This window comes from Bos indicus x Bos taurus, chromosome 10 (genome assembly GCF_003369695.1).
Source record: "Bos indicus x Bos taurus breed Angus x Brahman F1 hybrid chromosome 10, Bos_hybrid_MaternalHap_v2.0, whole genome shotgun sequence".
In the NCBI taxonomy this organism is placed as follows: domain Eukaryota; kingdom Metazoa; phylum Chordata; class Mammalia; order Artiodactyla; family Bovidae; genus Bos; species Bos indicus x Bos taurus.
In genome coordinates this window covers 46871046-46898885 of record NC_040085.1, presented here as the reverse complement: position 1 = coordinate 46898885, position 27840 = coordinate 46871046, and the positions used below count along the sequence as shown (strand labels likewise).

The 27840-nt window shown below is 37.8% G+C and overlaps 1 protein-coding gene across 9 annotated transcripts in view; it reads left to right on the top strand.

Moving 5' to 3' along the window:
* Nucleotides 1-22961, top strand: part of TCF12 (transcription factor 12) — a 393213-nt gene extending 370252 nt beyond the window's left edge. For all 9 annotated transcript variants that reach the window (XM_027553905.1, XM_027553908.1, XM_027553909.1 and 6 more), the window contains 5 exons: nt 3796-3910; nt 4967-5129; nt 9963-10195; nt 17260-17413; nt 20600-22961. In XM_027553905.1, the coding sequence (XP_027409706.1) occupies nt 3796-3910; nt 4967-5129; nt 9963-10195; nt 17260-17402 (654 nt within the window). In that variant the 3' untranslated portion in view covers nt 17403-17413; nt 20600-22961. The remainder of the gene's footprint in view (nt 1-3795; nt 3911-4966; nt 5130-9962; nt 10196-17259; nt 17414-20599) is intronic.
* Nucleotides 22962-27840: the final 4879 nt, after the last annotated feature.

The following is a 27840-nucleotide window of genomic DNA, read 5'->3' as shown; positions in this document are numbered from 1 at the left end:
CCCAGTTATTGTTCAGACCATGATTTCAACTTCAAACTAAGTTGGATTAAAAGCTTTATATTAATGGAAGCTTGATGCAAATCTTTAAAAGTTCCTTATTTATGATACCAGATGAAATTACATCCATGAGATCTTTTGATTTTGTTATAGGTCCTAAGGAAATTTAACTCTGGCATGTCTTTTTTTTTGTATTGCTTGAGTTTTTGTTGCTTAAGCTATAGTTAGAAATGTGTGTCTTGTATGAAAGCAAACAATGTTCAGTTGTAGAACTTAGAGCTACCTTACATAATGATTTTAAAATATAAATCATATCTGATTTCTAAATCCTAAAGCAATTAAACTATATTTTTCCTAGTTTTAAAAAATTTAAGATTGTTATTAAAGACTAACAAATAGAGTAATATTTTATTCAAGATTTTAAGCACTTTTTGTCACATATCAGAGTAAATTTGGAATCATTTTAGCCATATGTTTGAACAGTATTTAATTTTATTAGTAAAGATTTATATACAGTAGAAATTGTGTGTGTAGGTTTCAGCTAAACTAAAGCAGTTTGGTTTTTAACTGTACTTTACTTTTTCTAACCAATTTTTTCCTAAATGGGCATCTTAATTTTTTTTATTTTCATTAAGAACACATTATAGTGCTTTTAAAGCATTTTGATGCCATTTTTTTTAAACTCAAAATTGTTTAAATGTCAACTTTTAAGCTTGAAAATCAGACAGCTTATGTATTTACGGAAATATTATTCAAAAGGAACCATAACAAATAGAATTCTTCCAAGTTTTAGCATAAAACCCTCTTCAGGTAAAACAAAATACATACAGTACATAAAGATCCTTTAACCAGTCTGTAGATTAATAGTAAATAGTTAAATCACTAGTATTCAGTGAATGGTACAAAGTGAGCGAATTATTAGAATAGAATTCAGAATCAGAGAGGAGTTCATGCTGAGTATTTTTCAGTCTGTCCCTTAATTCACAAGACCTCTTATTCATCAACTAATTAGATTTAACATCTTTCCATTGTGGGTGTTGAAGCCATTGGCCAAATTAAATGAAAACAAGTCCCTTGTCGGATGCTCCCACAAAAATAAGGCCATACATAGATTGTAAAGGTTCAGAATGCAAGATGACGTCATTTAATGGAATGGGCCTTTTATTCTGAAGTGGAGCTCTTCATAATAATCGAGATTTAGAGCATAGCAGGCCTAGAAGTTTTCCTTCCCCTGCTAGTCCCCCAAGAGAAGCAGCCTGTCAGCTGTATGCTAACGAGATGAACAATTAAACAAGGTCCTATCTGGCCGGCCCCACAGACTCTGAGCTCAGACAAAGAACTGTTTATACACCTGTTGCGTGTGTGGACAGAGCCATTTGAATGCGTAGCTGCAGATTAAAGGGAGGACATGGGAGCCAGGGTGAGCATTGGTTAAAGAAAACTGTAAGAACTGTGAAAGTAAAATTCTCCAGAAAATATATGAGGCCCATTTGCAAGGAGAATCAAGTTACAAACAAAAAGTTCCTGCTAACTTCATTAATATGAAAAACTCCAGACTTAAAAGTTTTTGCTAGTCTGAGACCATTTTTTAAAGGTTCAATTTTTTCAAGGTTGGTGTGAGAGAATATTTAGTTTGTAGTATTCCATAGAGACAAAGATATTTACCGGCATTTTATATCACAAAACAAATTGAGTAACCTTTCTGATTTTCCTTCAGGGAAAAGCAAAATCTCTAAGGTTTATTGTTTAGGTAATGATCCTTTGTCTGCCAATCCTTTCATCAGAAAGGAGGTGATAGAACATTTTTATTAGTTGAGATTCAGAAAATCAAAGAATTATTTATACTAATGAAGTAAAAAAAAAATAAGAATTTCACAGATATATCATCACTTACCACTCAGTGAAATTCAGTTTGTTCAATGGTATTGTCTTCTGAAGCTCTAAAATAGGTTTCACAGATAAAATACATAGTAAATATACTTATGTTTAAATTTTAAAAGCCTATTTTTAAAAATACTTGGTATGATAACTCAAAATACTATAGAAGAGCAAAATTAACACATACTACCAAAGAACATAGGAAGTTTTAAGTCCACATTGTAAATACAAACATAGAATCTTTTAGCTTTTGCTTTATCCTGCAATGACTTCCTCAGCCAGTCAAAAATTATTCTATCTTTAGAATACATTATTCTACATTATCTTTAAATACATTATCTTTAAAATAGGCTGAGGCTCCTAAGTTCCCAAAGAATTTGTAGCTACGTGTTATATCTATATCGTCTATTTTTATAAAAAGGAATTTTGAACCAACTTTCCCCTCAAATCATGAGTAGTTATAGCTAGCTTGAAAGCAACCTATGTGTTAAGAATAAACATGACTAGGATTCCCTAGAGATAGGGTATCATAAACTTTTAAAAATGATTTCCTCTCTTGAAAGTAATTTTCACAGTCTACTTCACTTGTTATTAGGTTTAGTTCTTCAGGTTTTTCTCAAGATGTTTTTATTGGGGGTGTGTTGAAGTTCAGTGTAGAAGTAAAGGTTAAGGGATAAGGAAAGATTTCCTAAGCAGTAAGGGTGCAGAAGACTACTTTGATTTCTGTGGTCCCTTCCCAGCTTTAAGATTTTATGATTCTAATGAGTGATGAATTTGTGTGGTTTAGAAAAAGGATGTAGTCAATGCTTGATCATCCAGGGGAGTAGTGACACACCTAATCTTCAAATAATTTTAAAAGTAGCTGTGGAATACATTAAATGGTTTTTGTTGTTGTTTCGTTGTTTAACCACATTAAAGGTAAGAATAAAGGCAGAGGACAGACATTTCTTCAAAAGTAAGGTGAAAGACCTGGTTTGTTCTGATCAGATTCAGTACCAGTAGCCTGCATTGCCTGAAACTTTTGTGTCTTTTGTTTGGCTCACAGGAAACCAAAGGATAAACTTGCATAGGGGTATTTATATTAGGGTAAAATCCATACAAAGTCATGAAAGAGAAAAGCTATATTAATTACTCAAGAGGGATTCAAAGCATGGTGTTTTACTGGGATTGAAGGATTTGTTGAAAAACAGTGGTTCTCATGTATAACTCCAGGCAATAAATCTATTTAATCAAAAGCTTAATCTTCTAGTTGACTCGTCTGCTATTGTTCTAATAAAAAGCTTCAGTTGTAACAGTTTTTCTAAAAATATTGCATTAGCTAAAATTACATGCCATAGCTTATCAGTTTAAGTTAACTGCGACTTGTCTAAATCTGATTAAAACTGAGAATAAAAATATATGGCAATTCTGGTTCCTGGAAATGTAGAACTTCTAAGCTATTTTAATTTTGTATTGCTTTTGCTGCTCTTTTAATTTTTTTTTAAGAAGAAATACAAATTCATGGATACTTGAACATATTTCAGTAGTATGTAGAATAGGTTTTCAGATTGACTGATACAGAATAGAGCTTATAATATACTGTGCTCTCACAAAGAGTTGGGCATGACTGAGTGACTAAGCACAGCACCGCACATAGCATATAGAGTGCTTTATCTCTGTTAGCTCATTTGCTTCTCACAGCAACCCTCTGTGGAATATAAACTTTGAAAGTTAAAATTTTTTTAAATATTTTTTAAAAAATATTTTTGCTCAGAAACAGTACTACTACTATCAAGTCTTTTACAGTTCAAAACCCAGAAAAGTGACATCCAAAAACAGTTGCTAATTTAGATAAGTGATACTGTTTTCTCTATTAAACTCAGTGAAAGAATTTGAACAGTTACTGCCCCATGAACATTTTTGTTTGTTTGTTTACTTTAGGTTGGAACTCATCGAGAAGACTCTGTCAGTCTCAATGGCAATCATTCAGTCCTGTCTAGTACGGTCACTGCTTCAAGCACAGACTTGAACCATAAAACACAGGAGAATTATAGAGGTAACTGTATTGTTGGTTTTCAGCAGTAGTGCAGACAGAGGTATCATTTGGAGCTCTGTCACCTTTTTCACAGTCAAATTGACATCTGTTCATCAAAAGTCACCTTAGAATTCCAAACAATGTTACTACTGCATTAATGTCCAGGGTAGACATTTAGGGTTCAGTACTTTGATCGGTTTAGCTGATCCAATTATAGATGTTTATTGATGGATGGAACCCTGTACAAACTGTTGTTCAGTGTTTACTGGTCATCTTTTTAGCTTCTGTTCTTTTTTTCCCCCCCCTTTTTTGGCCGCACAGCAAGGCATGCAGGATCTTAGTTCCCTAACCTGGGATTGAACCCACACCCCCTGCAGTGGAGGCACGGAGTCTTAACCTCTGCATCGCCAGGAAGGACCCTGTCCTGTCTCTTTTTAAATCACTTCCCCTCATGGATGAGTCTTCATGGTCCCTAGAGGCAGTGAGAAAGATATTTCTGGCTATATTTAGAGTTCTGAATGATAATAGCTGTTGTTTAGAAGATTATAATTTAATTGGAGAGACAGATAATTCTTGTAAAAAGCAAACTGTGGCCAATGTTATAGTAGACCTTATAAATAAGTACAAATATATAGGTAATAAAAGACCATCAAAGTAAAGTTTTCCCAATTATATTTAACCATGATACCTGTTTTATTGTGTTTGTCCAGGAAAATGTTAAAGCTTATTTCCTTTACCTTGGCAGCATCTTAAAAGTTGGTTTCTAAAATGCATCATGTTTCTCATACCTTGTTTAACTTTTAAATGGTACCTGAAAGTGAACATTGGACTCACCATCGGGGTCAACCTTGTTTGTTTGTTTGTTTTTTTAATACAGATGCTTTAGAAAGCATTTTTTTCTAAAGTTTGTGGACACGCTCTGTGCAAGTCTGAATAGCTTACCCTTTTACATCTTCAGATTTCCATCATAGCTCTAAAACAACTAAGGATGTTTGCCATCAAGAAAGTTTTTTGCTGTCTTAATTCTAATTCACAAATGAGTCTGGACGTTTATTTTGTTCTTTGCCTCTTTGTTAGGTGGCTTGCAAAGTCAGTCTGGAACTGTTGTTCCAACAGAAATCAAGACTGAAAATAAAGAGAAAGATGAAAACCTTCATGAACCTCCTTCATCAGATGACATGAAATCAGATGATGAATCCTCCCAAAAAGATATCAAAGTTTCATCTAGAGGCAGAACAAGGTATTTGTTACCATCCAGGTCACATTTCACTCACTTGCCATGGGTGAAAAGTGTCAGCTGTGTTGTAGATACTGTGTTGGGACTTTTATGTCTGTCATCTCATTTAATCCTCACAGCATCCCTAAACAGGAGACATATGAGGCTGATTCTAAGTTTGTTTTCCATGTTTCCAACAATATTTTAGGGTCTGCATATAAAAAAGAATTACTTTTCTCCCCTCAGTGCTTATAGTCTGTACGACAGCTAGAGAACAAAATAGCTAAAGCAAGTTAAATTGTACAAGTATAGGTAGATGCAATCTGTCAATAATTATTTGAATATATTATTTTAAGTATATTATTATATATTAATATGTAATAAATTATATATTATTAAGTATATTATTTTAAGTTAGGACCTCTTCTATGATTTAAACCTGGGACTGGCAAACTATAGTCCAGGGGCCAAATCTAGTTTATTGCCTTTTTTATAAATAAAGTTTTATTGGAACACCACCATGCACCATTCATTTACATATTGTCTGTGGCTGTTCTTATAGTGCAGTGGCAGATTTGAGTAGATCTGAGAGATGGCCCACAAAGTTGAAAATATTTACTGCCTGGCTCTTTATAAAAGAAATTTGTAAATTCATGTTTTAAACAAAAATTTGAAAAGAGTATGGAAAAGGAAGTACTCCACATGCACTGTTGTTAGGCAAGGAGTTCTAGAAACTGGACTTGACTACTTTGAAATATGGATATTGAACACATAATGAGATTAGTTTCAAATGATTTCTAAATTCTTCCATCAGATTTTTCTTTTAGTTCTACATGAAAAGAGAGAATTTATTTGTGATAAATCCTCCTCCTAGGCCTTTTTTTTTTTTTCTGCTGGTGGCTCAGTGGTAGAGAATCCACCTGCCAATGCAGGAGACTATTCCCTGCAGGAGGAAATGGCTACCCACTCCAGTATTCTTGCCTGGGAAATCCCATGGACAGAAGAACCTAATAGGCTACAGTCTATGGGGTCACAAAAGAATCGGACACAGCTGAGCACTCATGCACGTGGTACATTCTGTTTCTTGATATATATTTATTTATCAGTAGTAAGTATATACCACATATATTTATATTTAAAACATTGTTCTTTGGGACTTCCCTCTTGGTTCAGTGGTTAAGAATCTGCCTTCCAGTACAGGGGATATGGGTTTGATCTCTGGTTGGGAAACTAAGATCCCATATGGTGCGACTAAGGCCTAACACAGCCAAATAAATAAAAAAAAATTTTAATTGTTCTTTGTGTGAAAGTATGGTACAAAGGAAATTTCAATAAGTATGCCAGGTTAACTAAAAGAACCAGCGTAGGGCTTCCCTAGTGGCTTAGCCATAAAGAATCCACCTGTCAATGCCGGAAACATGGGTTCGATGCCTGATCTGGGAAGATCCCACATGCTGTGGAACAACTAAGCCCATGTGCCAAGAAAAGCCACTACAATGAGAAGCCCGTGTACTGCAACTAGAGTAGCCTTTGCTTCCCACAGCTGTAGAAAAGCCTGCTCAGCAACAAAGACCCAGCACAGCCAAAAAGAAATTTTTTAATTAATTAAAAAATAAAAACAAAAAACCAGCATGGTCCTTTCTGTCATTCATATATTTAAAAGTTGTCTTTTTATATTTAATAGTCTCACTATTTTCAATACTTTAACATTTCTCTTGGGAAAATTAAATCTTACAACCTAATACTACCTATTTTTTAAAATAATTCTATCATTTTAATATGCATTGTATTCAGTTGTGCAAGGGCAGGAAGAAGACAAAACTGGCTCAGGGAATCCCAAGGCCACTCCTTTGAGGCATCTTAATTCTTTCAGCTTCATGATTCAAACAGAACTTTAGGAGAATAATTTACACCTCTCCTCATCATTCATCCTTTTATCATACAGGTCAGCAAACTTCCTGTGTGAAGGGCCAGATAGTAAATATTCTAGTCTTTATGGGTCATGCAGGTCTGTTGCAACTATTGAACATTGCCATTGTTGCATGAAAGCAGCCAAATACATAACAGATCTTCCAATAAAATTTTATTTACAAAAACAGGTAGCTGGCTCTCGGGCCAGTTTGCTGAGCTCTGTTATAGGTCATCAGAAACTGAGAATGCAGTATAATGGGTTAGCAAGAACTATACTTGATAGTTAATAATAGTAAATTTAAAACATGGCTTTGGACAAAATAAGGCTAACCTGGACTTGAATCATGGCTTCACTACATTTTGTCAAATGACCATGGCAGGTTAGTAAAATTTGCTGAGGTTTGGTTCCATCTTAAAGGAAATTTTCTATTTAGGATTCTTGTGGGAATAAACTGAAAATTATGCATATAAAGCTCTTTTCATACTGTCTCCCATGCTGTAAATATCAGTAAAGGTACTACAATAATTTACGGTGATGATAATTTTATATACGTGTTCTTGGTTTTCTTCCACGAAGCACTACCTGGGTTCTTTTCTCCACTCTACAACCAATTAGCAGTGTAACCCTAGGGAGGTCACTGATGTTGTAGTGGTTCTCAACCCTGCACCGCAGACCTGTAAAACATTTTAGAAATGCAGGTGCATTTCTCACCCAAGCTCACTGCCCAAGCATCCCCAGCAATGGGGCCTTTGAAGACTAGAAGAACTCCTAAAGATGCTGATGAGTGGCCACATTTGGAAACCTCTGGGCTAGATAATCTGGAAAGGTTCCTTTGAAGTCAACGAGCTAGTGATTCTCTATTATCAAAAGAATACTTTTACGTATTTCTTGACAATTAGGAGTAAAAATCTGTTGTCTACTTGTTCTTCATTAAAGTACTCAAGGTATTAGAGAAGAGGTAGAACATCGATTCTTTGTGCACAGATTTTCCAGATTCTAAGAGACTCTACCCAGTAATTTACTGAAATGTTGAATATAAATAGAATTTTCTAGAAGTTATTCCAAAGCATTTTTCTCGCTATTTTTCCAATTAGTCCATTTTCATTACAGAAATTTGAAAATTATAGAAAAGCACACCAAGAAAACACAAAAAAACACTTGAATTAACTGTTGTTTACTTTTCAAGGAATATCTTTTTTCCATAAATACAGTTTAAATTGGAAATAAACTGGATATAAGTTTTATAATTTCAGCTTTTTAAATTTAATAATGTATTTTTAACCTTTTCATCTATCCATGAGTATTTTCTGCAACATCTTTTTTTCTTTTGTTTTTTTTGCTTTTAGGCAGCTTTATTGAGGTTTAATTCAAAATATAGTAAAATATATCAATTTTAAGTGCACAATTTTTGTCCTTTGGCAAATGTATATGGTGATATACATAGAAATCATAGATATTAATATATACATAGATATACATAGATATTAATAATGTAGAATATTTCTACCAGCATAGAAAGTTTCCTCATACCCATACTCATACCCATTTATAATCAGTCATCTTCTGTCATCCTCTGGCAGACATTGATCTGCTTTCCCTTACGTTAGTTTTGTGTTTTCTAGAAGCTCCTATAAATGGAATCATACAGTGCATATAGTCTTTTGCTGCAGAACCTTCAGCTTTCTTTTTAGAGGCTGTATCAATTCAGTTCAGTTCAGTCGCTCAGACGTGTCTGACTCTTTGCAACCCCATGAACCCTGCACGCCAGGCCTCCCTGTCCATCACCAGCTCCTGGCGTTTACCCAGACCCATGTCCATTGAGTCGGTGATGCCATCCAACCATCTCATCTTCTGTCGTCCCCTTCTCCTCCTGCCCTCAATCTTTCCCAGCATCAGGGTCTTTTCAAATGAGTCAGCTCTTCACATCAGGTGGCCAAATACTGGAGTTTCAGCTTCAACATCAGTCCTTCCAATGAACACCCAGGACTGATCTCATTTAGGATGGACTGGCTGAATCTCCTTGCAGTCCAGCGGACTCTCAAGAGTCTTCTCCAACACCACAGTTCAAAAGCATCAATTCTTTGGCGCTCAGCTTTCTTTATAGTCCAACTCTCATATCCATACATGACTACTGGAAAAACCATAGCCTTGACTAGACAGACCTTTGTTGACAAAGTAATGTCTCTGCTTTTTAATATGCTGTCTAGGTTGGTCATAACTTTCCTTTCAAGGAATAAGCAAACAACCTTCCATGGTTGTTCCAGTTCAACCATGTTTTAAAATCATCACCATTGATGGTAATATTTTTTTCTGGAACAAAATTAGTAATTTTCTGAGATACTTCTTTCATGCCGTATCTTAAGCTTTTCTTCCTCCTCCTCAGTGGACTGGGGAGAAGAACATAAGAACATAAACATAAACATAAGAACATAAACTATAACACATTACTATAATAGGACAGTGTTTCTAAGTGACATTAATGTAATATGAATCTTGTTAAAAGGAAGCTTCTGATTCAGTAGGTTTTCAGTAGAACCTGAGATGTTATATTTTTAACAGTAATGCAACACTGTTTTTACAGTGAAGTAAAAAGTAAAGTTTTTAAACAATAATGCTGATGCTGCTAATCATATTCGGAAAAGCAGGGTGCTATAATATGTGGTCATTCAAATTATATTTATGAAGTGTTTCACTAGTTTGAAGTCTTTATGCAGTAATGTACAGTGGAAATGCATTTAAATGTATGTGTGGTATAATTTCAACTATATAGCTATATATTTACATCAAGGAAAGATTGAAAATTAATACACATTATTTAAGTGTAGCTGTTACCGTTTGATAAAATGTATAGGTCATTTTAATTTTTATACTTCATAATTTTGTGCAATTAGCATATCTTACTTTATAGGGAACCTAATGGACATTGTTGTTACTTTCATTTCCAGCAGTACTAATGAAGATGAGGATTTGAACCCAGAACAGAAGATAGAAAGGGAGAAAGAAAGGCGGATGGCCAACAATGCCAGAGAACGCTTGCGTGTACGAGATATTAATGAGGCATTCAAGGAGCTTGGTCGAATGTGTCAGCTTCATTTAAAGAGTGAAAAACCCCAAACAAAACTCCTTATTCTTCATCAGGCCGTGGCAGTCATCCTTAGTCTAGAACAGCAAGTCAGAGGTAAGTAGGTTCAGCAGAGACATGAACTGTTCTGCTTCTGGTGGGCAGACATTTGTGTGTCTGTTCACTCTTCCACTTGGGCAAGTTATTTATGTGCTCTCCTAGTACTCCTGCCACCGCATCATCTAGATCAGGTTTTCCCTGGTTCTCTCACCTATATGTCTCACTATGTTGGTCAGTATCTGTAGGTTCAGTGCTTCCCACAAACCAGTAGAGAGCAAAGCTATGAAACAATGCAGTGAACAGCCAGCCTGCTGCTCAGCATTAGTGTCTTGTGCCTCTTTGTTCTTACTGACTCTGGAATCCCATGCTCTTGAATTTACCTGCCTACACTTGTCCTTCTCCCTGCTGCTTCCTGTCTTCCCTACTTTTCTTTTTTTTTTTTTAATATATTTTTAATTTTATTTTATTTTTAAACTTTACACAATTGTATTAGTTTTGCCAAACATCAAAATGAATCCATCACAGGTATACACGTCCTCCCCATCCCGAACCCTCCTCCCTCCTCCCTCCCCATACCATCCCTCTGGGTCGTCCCAGTGCACCAGCCCCAAGCATCCCTACTTTTCTGTAGTCAGTTTCTTGCCTGCTTTCCCCTAGGCCATCTGTGAGGCCCTGCTGGTTAATAGGATGTTTGGTCATGGCCTCTCTTCACTTTGCTTCCTATGAATGTCCTTTGTATGCATGTCAGTAAGGTGTCAAGAGTTGCTTCATTGATCCCTCATCAGGAATGCCATGAGCTTCTTGCATGAATGTGTACTGGCATGCCTGTATGTCCCTAAGGACAAAAGTGTGCTTTACACAGACTTACCCACTGTTGACTCAGACAACTCTCCCAACTGATTGACTCAGACAACTCTCCCAACTGTTATTCTGATAGAATCTTTTTGGGGGGAGGGCGGGGGGTGCGGCACAAGGCATGCCTTGTAAGTTCTTAGTTCCCTAACCAGAAATTGAGCCCAGGCCATGACAGTGAAAAGTCCAGAACCCTAACTGCTAACCCACCAGGGAACTCCCTTAATGGACTCTTAAAGAAGCTTTGAAACTTTTTTTTTAACAAAGTGTTTATTGCACATCTCCACTGTCCCAGGCAGCTATGTTCTAGACCATGGGTTATCAATTAGTACAGGCTTCCAGCCTTTGAGCAGTTCTATCATCAAGCTTGCTTTTTTGCATATACGTATATATCTTCTTATTTGAAGCTACAAATGCCTCATCCTAGGCTTCTTTGCAAAAAATTTATAGATTGTGGCATTTGGTTCCAGACCCCATCACTAACCTCCCTCCTTGAGAGCAACTTTTCTTCCTTATTTATTGGCTATTTATATGATTCTTTATTTAAAGAAAGTTGGAAAAGAAAAAAGAGTAGGAATGGACAGATGCTTGATAACTACAACAGGAACTCTCAACACTGATCATAGAAGGAATACTCTTTCTAAGGAAACCAGAGTTAGAGAATTTGAACACATTTTCAGAAAAACATACACTAGTAATTAATTCATCTATTTTTTTCCTCCAGTGTTTTTAATAAATAAGAAAGATCAATAAGTAACACTCCTACGGCTAAAACCAGATGCTTGCTCTTGTCTTAAGACTTTTGAATTATCTGTAGAGTATGGATGTTAGGGAAACCTGATCTTATGCAATCATTTGTAAGATCTGACCTTGTCTTAATTCCATGCAAGCCCCTACAGTAGAAAACCTTAGTCTGAAAGAGTATCTAATATCTCGACTTATCCAGCTGCCTGCTAACTTCCTGGTCATTGTTATGGGTACTGACTTTTTCCACACTATTCTGGAAAACTATATAAGGAGCCATTGACTGATTAGAATGAATAAAACTTAAGTACACTGAACTGTAACTTCATTAGGGACTCCTTTAATATTTATAAAAGCCTATCTTCCTCCTACCCTTAAACTGTGGACTTCAAAACCCAGAGCGCTTATTTTACAGGTTTATGTAAAAACCATGAGATCCATGTAAGACTCCTTGGAAAACACTGCTGGCTATCTTACAGAGTTTGAACCCTTCATGTAGCCCATAATGCCCATTCCTTGTCTACAGAAGCACTTTAGAGTTTGGTGTAATTGCTTTCTTTCTCTGCACTTTATCTGCAGCAGTTTTGACTTCTTTTGGTAACATGTTCACTTTTGAAAGTCTCGTCATCGCTGCAGGAGCCCTGCCCAGTGGCCCCTCGACCCAGCAATTTCTGTAAAGATGTACATGACCTACTTTGGACATCCTCTAGGCTCTCTGAATACCTGCTTTGGTATGGGGTGGTGTTCCAAGACTACATCTATCTATGCACATCCTGTCATCCTTAGACAAGCAGTTATACCAGGAGGGCAACCAGACCTGGGTCTAAGTGCATCCTTAAAAACAGGAAGTGGCTTCCCGTCCAAGCCTCAGATTTTCCCAGAGCACGTTTTGTGCCTTGGTGCCCCATATATCAGAATCCCATCTGGTCTGTCATTGGCAGTTTAAACCTCTTCATCATCATGACCATAATTTTATCATTACTGTTTTCCTCAGCAGATTTCACATACTACCTTCAAGTTTGTCCTCACTAAAGATTAAATTAGTGGTCAAACACTTCCTCCTCAAACTCTTTCATAGGTCAGCTTGATAAACTCATTTCTCTTCTTGTGATAATTTAGGGACAATAAAACTATTAGGATTTTAGTTCCCCGGTCTCTTAGCGAATCTGAAGATGAATAAACTAGGACAGTGATTCTCAAATCTCACTGGTCTCAGAATCACCCGAGGCTTTTCCTTTTCCCAGACAAATTTCCTACCCTCAGTAGATTTAATTCAGTTGCAGTGAGATGGTCAAACATAGTAATAAGTGGTCAAAACTATTCATTGATAATACACCACTGAAATGAATAAAAATAGCATTAACCCACAAGGATAAAGGGGAGATAATAACTGGTGAGAGAGTAAAAAATATGTGTAAGATAGTAGATAGAGTAGATAACTGACTGACTTAGAAGAAATTAAGTGGAACAGAGAGGAATACCAACAAGAAGCAGATAGCCCATCCCCTGAAAGCCTCTGGACTTTAGAGGTACTAATTATTGGGAAAAAGCAGAAGTCAGGCATCAGACCCCAAAACAAAGATTCATTGGAGCTTGCTGTGTAAGGCTGGATCCCTAAGTCTCCTCTGTACTACATATTACCTCTGCCCTCTCTTCCCTTCTACCATAGAAGTCAGGGGGATTATTTTCTGTAAAAAGTGAAATCTGAAAAGACTGCAAATCTGGAACATGAAGAAGAACAGGGAATGGGTGAAGCGTGAGGCTGAACAGTGGGACCTCTAGCCCTGTATTCTGCCTTGCTTCCCTAATGCCGGCAGCAGAGTATATTAATGCTGTCCTCAAGGAAATGGGGTAATTCTTTTCCAGAAAAAATAAAATACTCTAGAGAAAAGACTTCCAGGTTTAGGAGTTCCTGAGTAATAATGACTCATTTTTAGATTACTGTAGAGTAAAGCCCACACTGGTTAATGTCTTACTTTAATGTTAAAGGACAACCAAAGATTTAAGAAAAACCAACATGAAAAAGAAAAATTGAGATCAAACCAAACCAAAGAGAAACTCAGAAGAAAACAAAAACGCATTAGGAAACTTTTTTGAAAACTAAGTATCTTCTAAGAGAAAAGGTATGCATAAAAGAGAAACCATGAAAAAGGAATATTCAGGTAATATGATAGCAGAAAAAATATAGTAGAGAAGTTAGCTGATAAAGCTGAAAAAATCTCCTAGAAAGAGATGAAAAATAGAAGAGAAGAACTAGTAAAATTAGAGAGGATTAATCTAGAAGTCTAGCATCTAACCAATAGGATTTATAGTATAAGAGCAGAAAGGAATGAAGGGGATTATCATGGTAATAATATAGGAAATTTATAAGTACTGAAGAATACATGTCTCAAGATTCATAAAATCTAATCTTCTATTAAGAATAATGATTTTAAAAATTACCTCAAGCTAAAGTATATCATTATGAAATTTCAGAGCATCAGAGTTACAACAGAATATCCTAAAGCTTTTAGAGACAACATTTAAATAGCTCACAGAAAAAGGAACAAGAGTCAAAATGTCATCAGAGTTCTGAAGTAGTGCTGGATTCCAGGAGATAGTGGAGCATTACCTCTAAAATTCTGAGGAAAAATCATATTCAACCTAGTATTCTGTACCTACCCAAACCATTTATTAAAATGTAAAGATAAATATATTTCAGATGTACAGAGGCTTTAAAATTTTGCCTCCTTTAAACACTTTCTGAGAGAGCATCTGGAACATAGGCTTAAACCAAGTAAGGACATAATCAGCAAAGCCAAGGGCATAGCACTTGGGAAAGAAAGGATCTAGCACATAGGAGTAGCAGAAGAAAATCCTGTAACAAGAACTGCTAGGCCTAGAAAAGAACCAGTCCATAGTGAAAATAGAATACTGTTAGAAGAAAGGTTTCCCTGGAAATAAGATAGAATTAATAAATAATATGATGATGTGTTTGAGATTTTAGGAAGAAATGTTGAGAGGCATTTGTTAGATCTATTAGATCATTTTAAGGGGGGAAATTAGCATTATTAACAAATGAAAAGCAAAGCAATTATAAGCTACAGGAAAAACAGTCATATGAACAAGGAAACAAATATAAAATTATTGACTTATATGTATGTCCACATAGATACAATGACACATATTTACCTAACCATGATAAGAAGTAACTATTGAATTAGCCAAAAACTGTGCTAATAAACACGTTAAAAAGAAGATGGTATTATAAAAGAGGCAAATTCTCAGCCATCCACCAGAGGGTAAGAGAGAGACACCTGATAGAACTGTGGGAATGACAATCACTTCTCATGCCCCACAGGGAATGTCTGACTTCTTCTGAAAATTCCATGGACAGAGGAGTCTGGCAGACTACAGTCCATGGGGTCACAAAGAGTCTTCTTAGCTTTACATCATGCCTTCTTGACTACATAACATGTCTGCCATGGGCTGCTCACACAGACCAGGAAGTATGAAGCAACAGCACCAGCTTTTGCTTTTTTGAATCAAAGTTCACTTTACTTCACATTTAGTAGAGCTTGTGTGTGTAGTCACTCAGTCATGTCTGACCCTTTGGGACCCCATGGACTATAGCCCACCATTCTCCTCTGTCCATGAAATTTTCTAGGCAAGGATACTAGAGTGGGTTGCCATTTCCTTCTCTAGGGGATCTTCCTGACCCAGGGATCAAACCCAGGTCTCCTGCATTGCAGGTGGATGCTTTACTGTCTGAGCTACTAGTAGAGCTTACTGTAGCATATTCTCTTGGTTCTTCCAGTCCTAAGTGTTGTCTGACTCATTGTAGGAGTCTACAATATCTTGGCTAAGTTGACTTTTGGGCTCATGTCCTTTCCTTTCCAGCTATCTTAATCATACCTCCTAGATCAAGTATGACACAGAGTCATAGTTAGCTAAGAGTAATGTTCCATGGTAAGAGAAATGTGAGAATGTTTCGATTAGGAAATGTTCAAATCCTGTTTGGATTTTACATGTTAATTTGTGCCCTCTTTACAGTCTCTCTGGTCATCGTATGAGACTCTTACCTACACAATAAAGGGGATGTGACACCTCATGAAAGACAAGCTTCTCATTAGTCAGAGTTGTACAATCACTTGTTAAGAAAGCAGCTCCTAGTATTTTTACATAATGATGGACATGCCAATTTCTACTCTAAGTTATCCTGATAAATTAAGTACCTTCCTTCTTTCATTGCCTCCCCAGAGTTGTATAGGCTTCGTGTCTTTTCCTAAATGCAGGGGCCTAGATGATGAAGTGTTATCATGTATGAGTAATAGTCAATAGAGTCAGTAAGTTTACCATATAGTAAAGTCTTTTATCTACTTTTTTAAACTCAGAAGTGAACTATAAATGTATCTTGATATATGCATATTCAAATATGTTTTCACTTTCCCTGAAAGGAGATGCCTTTAAAAAAAAACTCTGCTATGTTGCATTCAGCTGAGCCATCATTTTAAGAAAATCTAATATGTAAAAAAAAAATCACAAATTATACAAAGTATTGTTTTCATTAAAGACTAAGTGATCTTTTTATATTATATTCATTAAGACATTTTAATCAGTTTATAAGAATAAATGTAGCAACTTTTATACTGTATATTATAAACTGAAACAAAAAACTACACCAGGAGGCATCATGAATTAGATATCTTGTACTTAAAACTCATTTAAAGAAATTACAGAGGAACTGTTGTTCCTAAGTAGGTTTTCATCCAGTGGGTCTTTAGTTCAGTAGATTTTCTTTACCTTTATTTTATATGGTAATATCCCATACTTTAAGCGCCTTTGAAAATGCCCACATCAGAAGTCCATTTGGTCTTCTCTGCTATCTAATTTATATACAAAGCGGTAAAGGTTTTTATAACCTTCTCAGTCACAACCCCAACTGTAGAAAGGACATCTCAGTCATCTCGTCCTGCATATAAATCAAAGAAGAAAAACAGATATACTCAGGCTACCTCTCTTCCTGGAGGAATTGGCACACTTTCCTATAGAGGAATGGCTGAAAGTATCTCTTAGTTTATCATTTTCTGAACTGGCAGAATTCTGGATAAAGCACAGATGTCCCTCTCCAGTACATAGAGAGTGTCAGCATTTGTAGCACTTCAGAGTATCAGACCTTTGCAGGACATTGAGGAGATTCAGTAGTCTAATAACAGCACTTGCTACAGTGTTTGGATGAAACAGTAGAAGAACAGCTTTTAGATACTGATGTAGATCAAGTCAAATCCTGGAAAACCGAGTCATAAGAAGAAGACACAATATGATCAGTAAGAAGTATAAGTTTCAAGGCTCATTTAATGCTGAGGTGTTTTGTAAGCTTATCATTGTTGCCTCTGCGGTGTTATTCATCATGGGAATGAAATTACAGAGAGATTGGTAATCCCCACAGAAAGAAAAAATAGCAGCAGTTTGTTCAGTTTAAGACCCAAGAGTCCATGATTCATAACTTGTGACTCTAATGAGAAAATTATTTTTCCTTATTTCAGAGAGGAACCTTAACCCCAAAGCAGCCTGCCTTAAGCGAAGGGAAGAAGAAAAAGTTTCTGCCGTATCGGCAGAGCCACCAACCACACTGCCAGGAACTCATCCTGGGCTTAGTGAAACTACCAACCCTATGGGTCATATGTAAACAGCAGCCAGGTAAGTATGTGTATGAAAAAGTACATGGAAGTCCCCCAGTTTATCTCAAAGTCGAGTTAGAACCTTTGAATTCTAACCTGTATATTCTCTGGTGGCACTGGTCATGATAAAGGTCACATGTAATTTGGAATCCAGCAGCTTATTTTTCTGCTGTGCCATTTTGTACCAAATTACTGTTCTCTTCAAAATGTGATACTGTGTGTGTGTGTGTTAGTGGCTCAGTCATGTCTAACTCTTTGCAACCCCATGGGCTGTGACCTGCCAGGCTCCTCTGTCCATGGAATTCTCCAGACAAGAATACTGGAGTAGGTTGCCATTCCCTTCTCCAGGGGATCTTCCCAACCCACGGATCAAAACTGGGGTCCTGCATTGCAGGCAGATTGCTTACCATCTGAGCCACCAGGGAAGTATACTTTGATTTATAAAGAATTTGGGACTGTTATATTCTAGATCATCATGTATACTCGCTCACGTGAATATTATTCTGATCCAAGAAAAAGACAGTACTATGATTTATCTGTCAAATAATACTTTTGCTGCCACTGGTGCTCCTCATTCCCCTACCCAGGAGTACTTGGTGGCATCATCAACCAGTTTTTTTGTTAGCCATCTGCCTCTTCTTTATCATGAGATCTTCATACATAAAACAGTGCTTTCTTCCACTTGAATCATTAATGCAAGTCTGTAATACTCACATTCCTTCTCCTGTAAGAATATCAGTTACACCTTCTGGAATCTATTCAGGAATGTAAAGGTGTTGTGTACAACAGAAGCAGAGCATCCTTCTCTTGGGAATTTACTTGTTAAAAGACTGTTTTTTTTATCTTCCTCTTCATGAATTAAATACAGTTTGCTTCTTTGTGATTTTTTTTTTTAACAAAGTGACAACAGTGGTAGCAGGTTGTTGTCCAAGTAGTTAGATAACGTGAACCGTCTTTTTCTTAAAATATATACATTCATTTTATCTGTAAGTTGTAAGGTTAATGTTTGCTGTGACAGAAATTAATATAGAACATAATTAAATATTTGGATCAGTAACAAAATACAGCTTGCAGCATGGAATAGGTATAGAGATGGGAACTTCATTTTTATAACCTGCCTTCACCAGTGTATAGTTAGTTTCCTAGTTTAATCCGCAGAGTAAAAGCAGTAAGTAAAAGTAAATGGATGTGAGATTTGGAGCAGGAAAAAATATATTCAGTGCAATTTCATTTTGTTAACTTTGTGGATATCTCATTTTGAATTTCATTTCATTTGAAATTTGATAGAATATATTGTAAACTACAAATGTTAGTTAATAAACCAACTTTACTTGAAGAAATTGATTTCCTACCACCTCTTCATATATCCTTCTTAGGATTAAACTAGACAGAAATGGATGATTTCATTTGGGTACAAAGAAAGGAAAGTCTTGATGTAATTATTTAGGTGTCAACTATAATTCTAACATTAGCACACTGGAAAAAGCTCTCAATCACCTTTCCCACCAAAAAAGAAAATCAGCAATATAACAGACTATGCTTGTCAAAGAGAAGAGCTAGTTGAATTACAGATCCTCTAAAACCCAAGCCATTGCTTCATGTCCTGTGGAGACTATAGAATATCATGAAAAAATATTTTTATTCAAAAATACGTTTTAAGGTCTTTAAAATAAAAACAAGCCAGTGTTTTTCTGTGCAGAAGTGACTTTGTAAGTTGGCAGCTTATGCAGAGGTACCTTCCTGTGGTCAGGTACTAGGTAACCTGGTACCAGGTAACCTGCTTCTTGTGAGAAGAGCACTTGACATTCAGTGTCACATCGCCTGCCTCAGAGGCTTTGTCTTCTTTTCTTGTGTCTCTCTGTTTGTTGCACACATTTCCTCTTATTCTCTTCCCAGTCTCTCTCTAGCTCTTTCTCAGTCAGCTTTCCCTACCTCACATCTCTCTTCTCTCCTACTGTTTACTTTCTGTTCTTTCATTGCCTCTGTATCTCCTACCGCTTTCATAGTTCTATTTTTATCTCTTTTATGAGGAAATTCCCCAACTTTAGGTTAAAAGTAAGCCTTGAGCATTGTCACCTATCAAAAAGAATCCTTTTTTAAAAAGTATGAGGGAGAAGGGTGGGAGTTGTTCAAGGTGATAAGAAATGTAGTAAATGCACTTTGTTCCATAAGATTTCAAAGGCCTAGTGTGGATGAAATTAAAATATGTTTTAAAGTTAGCTAATTTCATGAAGTCAGTTATCTGGTTTCACCTGATAACCTTCAGTTCTTTATAGAACTGGATAGCAGATTAAAACCAGTAAGAGATAATCAACTACTAGAATCAAAATGATTGATAAAAATGGATGACGGCAGAATGACTGACTAAAAAGTGCAAGAGTTTGCCACCACGTAATATAAGGCGAAGTAGCTTTGACTGTGGCAGTTATCCATCCCTAAGAGCATCACTCTACTATAAAACCATTCTGTGGTCCTTGTTTAATAAAAAAGTGAAAGGTATGATTCTTCCTAAAGCTGTTTCCATCCAAAATGGGTGAAATGGGAAAATTCAGAGCTACTACTATATATATTATATTAAGAATATAAACATAAAATTGTACTAATAGAGTAAAATTCTCTTAATAAATTTGTTGAACAAACATTTATTTGAGGACCTACTATGGACCAGGAACTGAAACCAATGTGAAAATGAGTTCAAAGTGAAAGTCTTTTTATTCAAAACTTTTGTTTTCTGAGGTCCACGCCCTCAGAAACTTTCAGTTTAAGAGAGAGATATGTAAACAATTAACACATTACAGTGAACTAGATGTAGCAATAAATATATGTTTTAACGGTGTCTCCCCACTGAGAAATAACGGTGTCTCCCCACTGAGAACTGGACGAGCAGACCCTCTGAGCTCAGGTATTGCCAACCTGCATGTTGCCAAAACTAAGGTTCGCATAATTACCACAGCTGTTATAGAATCCCATATTTTGGGATTCTATACTTACATGAGTTCCTTTAAAAACCTTACCACATACATCAAGAAAAACCATTTTGGTTATACCTTTAAAGAAAGAACATTTATAAGTTATGTAACTGAATTTTTTGTCAACCTGGGCATAAATGAGGAATACCAAGTTGTTTTGTTTCTGGGAAGGTGTTTATTTTTACCAGTGATGTCCTAATTGGTTCTCTTCTCTCCCTTGGCTCTCCCTACCACAGTTCCAGAGTTATCAATAGGCTAGATAGAAGGTGACCTCTCCTCATAAGGACTTGGACAACTCAGATTATCTGAAGACACAAACCTGATAGGAGGGAGAAGAAAAAAAAAACACTTGAAGCAAGAAATGCAAATGTAATCCTACGATCAAAGCAACTGGTCAACACTTCCATCAGAAGTGAAGATAGGAAGCTCATCAGATAGAACGTCAACCCATGAGATGTTTGCAACAGATCATTTTGTTGCAAGCCATGTGTCGCTTCTGCACAATCAGAGACTGTCTCGATCTCTCCACTCACCGTGGAAGTTGCCTTGTGCCTAAACTGAATTGACAAATGCATTGTAACTACAAATTTTATTTATTGTTATGGAACTGTAAGGTCTACATATAAAGGGAAAAAGTTAATGTGGAAAGCTGATCTCCACTCAGCTGATGCCAGCATTAGTTAAAGCTGTTCACGTGCAGAGAACAAAGCAGTGACAACCATTGGCCCTTAGCATTCCCGGCATACCTATTAGTGTCTTAAAAAGGAAGGGAAAAGTCTTTTGTTGCCCTCTCCTGTCCTTTTGCCATATGAATAGTGTTTTCCATGAAATAGGAAAATATTACTTGGTATAGCATTTCTCTCGTGTTCATTTTTTCATTCGTTTTTATTTTTTTGTTGTGGCTGTTGTATTTGGTCTCTGAATCTGAATAGATTATGGTCACAGTCCAGAGTCCTCCACGTAGCTCTATGTGCTTTGCATATTTAGCTTACAAAGATAAGCAGAGACCATCTGTGACCATAGCCTAGCTAAGATTTTAAAAGGGGAAATTTTGTCCCCTAGATTTTCCCCAAAATAAATATTTGCTTTATTTCCAATAATAACCAAGACTTTTCAAGCTTCTAGGTTTTCATAGTAAAGCTTGTAATAGCAAGAAGTGTAAATTACAAGTGAAGAATTTACTTTTTAGAAATTGCTTTGTTTTCCAAGCAGTAAGTACTACATATAGTACTTGTAAAGTGTTAGCTGTAAGTAAGCACAAAATGGATTTAAAATACAAAGAAGATTTTTCAGGCTGTGATTATGTTGAACATAACAACCCAGTAGTCAATAAGGCAGGTAGTGTGATAAATGAACACACCACTCTGAGGCTAATTACCTAATGGAATATAAGAGCAATGGTCACGCGTGTGTCCTCCTTCTCACCTTTACTTCTCTGTCATTTGGATGGCTGGTCAGTGGGGAGGAATTGGACGGGTGATGTAATCAACTGCAAATCGTCTGCCCCGTCCCAAGAAGATGAGCCAGATTAGCATCAAACCAGTCCTAGTCAGTCCATCTTAATACTGTGCATTAAGGCACCCCTCTGTCTCTAATCCTTAAGAGTTGTTTTTTAAGACATAATAATCACTTTGAACTTCCATGAAACCTGTCTTCCACCACAACAACCCTGGGAGAGAAAAACATGCTGAACAAGGTTGTCTTGGCTTAATAATTCCTCATAGCCAATATCAACAGTGGCAATCAGCACACAGAAGAAAGGACCCAAATCACTATGTAACTTAAAGATTTCTGTTAATTTGGAAGAACAAAAACAATTAAGACAGAACTTCAGATCCTCCGATCAGGATGGTTCCTAACAAATCACTCTTTTGCAAACGTAGTGGACATTTTGGTTACTTTAATTTGCCTGTATTCTCCGATTACATCAGACTCTTATCTGTGGCCTTGTTCTTCATTTCAGTGTTAATCAGCTAAACAGAAGTTGTTGCTTATGATGTGTGAGTGAACATATGCCACTGCCTGGCCTTTTTCTTCGGAGCTTGTTGTCTTTTTCGCTATATTAGACTCTGCAGTATGCCCAGAAGCTTTCCTTCATAAAATAGAAAGAAAAAAACATTTGGCTTATTTTTCACTGTAGCTAGTCTTTTATACAATAATCTTGTAAGAAAATTTCTTGAATTCTAAATATTACTCTTTCTAGATTTTTGAAATCGAAAAGTTTTCAGTAAAAAGTTTCTTACTTTATTTTATTATATTAGGTAGTAAAAATGTAGGGTTATTTACCATAACCTGTTCATTAATATCAGAAATTTACAATAGCATTTTAAGACCATAGTAGGATTCTAGCATACCGTGTAGTACCTATGGAGTATTGTAAGAGCTAATTGTTCGAGATGAATTGCTTCTCATCTTGTTCTCCAGTTTCCATTGTTGGTTTATTGCAGATTTGTATCCTGTGTCAAATTCAAGGTATTATTGATAAACCTTTTCAACCAGCAGCAAGAAGTTCAAAATTTTTTCTGTCACTGTAACAGAAAACACAATATGTATATAACATTTATGTAGCAATAAATGTGCCATCTTTTTTTTAACATAGTAAACTAGTGAGTTTTTTACATTCCTCTCTCAAACAGTAATGCATTCTGGTTGGTTTTCTTTTCCCCCACCATCTCATTGTTCCCAGGAATGCCCATACTGCTTTTTTTTCTTTTCTCCTAGCTTTCTTGAGATGTAATTGACATATGATAATTGTGAATGTTTAGGGTGTACAACTTCATGATTGGTATATGTATATATTGCAGAACAGGTACCACAGCTAAGTTTAGTTAGCATACGCATTACCTTAATGTAGTTCTTGTGTGTGGGGGCGGGGCAAGAGTTTTTAAGGACCACGCTGCTTTTCTTTTGTGCATTGGCTGTGACCTTATCTGGAAAACCCATCAAGACAGAATCAGGCTTGTAGAACTAAGCTGATAATGTAAGTCTGTAGCTTCTCTGGGTTATATATTTCTCCTCTTACCCTCTCTACTGATTATAGTGGCCACTTAGCCTTTTCCTGAAGGCTGACCAAACGGTGATTAGTGGTTAAAATGTACTTATTGACAGATTTAGAGCAAAAATGAAGATAGAAAAAGATGCAGATGAAGCTTTTCAAATTAACATTCTTTGAAGCACTTTCATATGTTTTATGCCCTCTTCTTCACAAAAAGCCTGTGTATTAGGGGATGGTATTTTACTGTTTTCAGATTAGAAGCTCTGTGTTTATTCCAGTTTCCACATAAACCCCCACTAACACTCCCCCACCAAAAATATGCATAATGATTATCCACAAGGACCTCATGCCAAGCAAGAGCCTAAAAGAAACAATGGATAAACTTTTTTGGACAAACATTTGTAGGGTCTATATGTGAGACACCTGGGTCATCCTCACACCCTCTTGGAATCCTGCCAAGTTGCTTTTCTTGGTGAATTACAAAATCTGCTGTTCACATTGTAGACCCAATGGATTATTTCACCTGTGGGAGTTAATGAAAAGAAACATTTTAGTCTGATTTCTCTTTATACAAATTGATAATATAAAAAGCTCCATCTCAGAATAAAATATGGAATGTCAGAGCTGAAATTAAATCTCCAGACTGTCTCGTCAGTTCCTCGTTAATAGATTTCTAAAAACTGAGGCCCAGAGGTGTTGTATGTCTCCAAGAGCACATAGCTAGTAACAGACCAAGATACTTAAAATGTGTCCTGTAAAGTCTCCTTGCCTTTCTGTTCTTTGTCTTGATAGATCTTTAGGCCAGTTCTATTCAGTAGCTTCACTTTCTTTCCTCTACTGCATTTTTTCTTTATTTTTCTCTCTTCTAGTTCATTTACTTTTTCTTCCACGGAAACTCAAAAAATTTAAATGTACATCACGTGTGTGTGTGTGTGTGCACATGTGTGTATGCGTGTTGAAGGTTAAAGAGTATTTAGCTTTGCCATCAGTCTTCAATTCAGTCTGAGCTCAACATCTAATTAGCTCCATTTCCTTATCTGAAAAACAGAGATCCTATTAGAATTGTGTAAGTATTGAATGAAACAATGTATGGAAAGCTCTTACCATGGTTCCTGTCACATAAGTACTCAATAAATGATAAATATTTTTAAAATAAATAGTAGCTTTCCTTGTAACCAGCTCCCAGGAAGATTCTTCTCCAACCATCTTGTGAAGAAATATAAATGGTAAAATCAACTGCAAGGTGATGTCAGCCCATCTTTGCAGGAGTCTGTATTCTTTGAGGGCAATTCAATGAAACATTTATATTCCATGCCCTCCAATGGGTACATTTTATTGAAAAAAAAAAACTTCACAATTTGAAAGAATGAGTCATTAAGCTTTGCCCGGTCACACTTCATGGGCTGACAGCTATGTCACTTTGGGTCTTCAGGAAGGAGATACCAAGATGGAATTAGAAGTGCGGGGGTTTATTGGAAGTAGTACCTGTGGGGAGAGAATCAGGAGTAATAAGGATGGGCTTCAGACCATAATGTGGGTCTGACATCTGTGAAAGGAGAGAGGAAGGAGGATTAGGTAGAGAAAACCATGATTCTGTAGCTCTAGGGAAAGTCCTGGGCAGTCCTGAGGGCCAGGAAGATTGCCCATTGAGTTTTGTGTTGGACTGAAGTGGTATGGTGCCAGGGTCCCTGAGTTGAGCAGTCATCTGGGCGTAACCTGGGGAGACAGGCCTCGGTTTGAACATTCCAAAGGCGCTGCACCTGGAGGCTGACAGCTAACTGCCCTCCCCTGACAGGTTACCCCTTAAAGGGAGATCTCAGAGGTGAACCTCCATAGCTTCCACAAGACTTCCCTACTACTTCCTACCGAAATGGCAGAACAAAACGAGAGGGTCTTCTGCAGTCATTGGGACCACAGCTGACCTCAACAGCCTGATCAGAATTTCCAAAACCGCAGTTCTTTCTCCCCTGGCATTATGCAGTCAAAGAAACCTACATGTGTCATCAAGAAGAATAATCCCACTCCTCTGTCTCCATGGGCCATGATGTGGACTGGTATAATCTGGGTCTGAGTCCCTGAAGTTGCTGTGTTAATCTGCTGTTCTTCACTGGACACTGTGATGGTCTCTGCCTTCTGGGTCAGTGAATGGTCCACGGGGTCTTTATGACCACCTGGGTTTGGAAGGCCATAAGGTCCTCATTGTTTTAAGGTGTTTATCTCTGCTCTGTACTTGGGGCATGTTCGTGTACGTGGAAATTTCTTGTCTTCTTTTTCTTTCCTTCTTTAACCAGTCATTCGAAAAGACACCCTTAAAAGGCCTTTCTGTTGCCTTTGGTCTAGACTGCTAATCTAGAGCTGATGTGCAGCACCGCTGTATGCTCCCAGGTTCTCCTTTCTCACTCCTGACAGCGGGTGCCCCCCTGGACAGGGTGCCTGGCTGTGTGGTCTCTCAGGCTCTGGACCGTTTTTATCCTTGGGCACTGCAGGCACAATGACCAAGGTCTCCAAGCCTGTTAAAGCCTGTGAAAATGCAACCTGAAAAAGTTCTGAAAGATTAAAAATAAGCTGAAAGTTTAAAAAACTGCAAAAATGAAATTAATTTTAAAAACAATTACAAAAATCATTTCAAATTTTTATAGCAAACAAATATTTAATGTTGGATTTGAGCTCATTTAATGTATTTGGAATTCTTGCCTGTAAAATCCCATGTACAGAGGAGCCTAGCAGGCTACAGTCCTCGGGCTTGTGTCTGAAGACTCAGACACAAACTGAGTGGCTGAGCAAAGAATATGATGGAAAGGACTTAAAGACCTTCCGAAGACCTGACATCCTCAGTTCCTTCAATTCCAGTCTCTCTCGTTTAATACTTTTGTCTTTGGCCTCTTAATAGTCTCGGGAAGACATACAGCCATGTCTTCCCCTCTGGAGGCGAGGGCCACCAGTGTGCCTCTGAAGATCTAATATGCCTAGGCCATGAGGACCCCCAGAGAGCAAGAGTTCTTTAGAAGCGCCTCCCTCCCACGGTGAGGCCTTTCTTCCTCTGTCCCGTGCAGCCCTCTGAGATTCTTTGCTTTGTCTCATTGCTCTGGCCCTCTTCAGCCCTGTCTTACAAGCCTTGGTTTTCCTCGTTGGACTGAGGTGGTAGCCCAGGTTGGGAGCTGGTCCAGGACAGGATGTCTGGTCTGCAAGCTGGAGGGATCACCTTGTCCTGAAATACATACAGTCTCTGTCTGAGTACTCCCAGTGGCCACCCTTGCAGCTAGGGAAGCTGGATGGTGTTCCAAAGCAGCGCAGTGGAGAAGCTCTGGCCCCTCCCTTGCAGGGCTGTGGGCACTGGGAGGTCCTCCTGTGGGGCCGCCCCACACTCAAGCTGCAGCCCCTGGAGCCTCTCCTGCTGACACCTCTGTCCTGTGGGGCTAAACCACCAGACCCACTCACTCCAGGGCACCCCCAGGCCATCCCGCCTCGCCCTCATTAAAGCCTGCGCTGAAAGGAGCTGGGTTGTTTTTCAGACTCTTTCTCAGGCAGGGAGGTATTGATCAACCCTGATAGTGCGAGGAGCTTGATCTCACCCCAGACTGGCAGAGATTAATTAGCCTGATTCCCTAGCATAATCCCTAATTAGGCACAAGAAGAAAGGAAAGAAAGCACAAAGGAACTATTCTGTCCAGAGCTGGAGGGGGAGGAGCAGGAAACCAAGGAAGAAACAGGTAAACACGTCCCAGCACCAAGTGCCTCCTGCCCACTCCCAGCCCGCCGAAGAGCACAAACAGTGCTGAGGAGCGGGTGTCTTCCTGCAAGGATCGCATATGAAACTGTGTGTTTAGTTTCTTTGCTTTGCTCCCTGCCTAACTACACACGAAGTAGAAGGAAGGCGCGATCAAACCGGACGCTTTGAAATAACTGCCCTAGGCTTGCTCAGCCTTCAGGAGCTGAGGATGCTGCAGGGGAGAACAGCTCCATTGGGCTGGAAGAGAAAGGTTGACTAGGGAGATGGAAATCACCCTGAGACCCAAGTAGAAATAGTGAAAGGAACCATTTCGTGCAACAGTGAAGGAGGAGCATCTTGTTCTATTGTTACAGGAAGGGGGACCCCTTCCAGGGCCCGAGAGTGGGCTCTAACTCTCAGAAGTGAGTCGTCTGAGAAGACACACGTGCTGACAAAGCAAGAGACTATATTGGGAAGGGGTGCCTGGGCAGAGAGCAGGAGGGTAAGCTCGGAGTCCTAACCACTGGTATATCAGTACTTAGTTGCTCCGTTCTTTCCGACTCTGCAACCCCATGGGCTGTAGCCGGCCAGGCTTCTCTGTCCGTGGAAGTTCTCCAGGCTACAATACTGGAATGGGTTACCAAACCTTCCTCCAGGGAGTCCTCCCAGCCCAGGAATCAAACCCAGGTCTCCCACATTGCAGGCGGATTCTTTACCGTATGAGCCACAAGGGAAGCCCTAACCACTGGACCACCAGAGAAAGCCCTACTAGC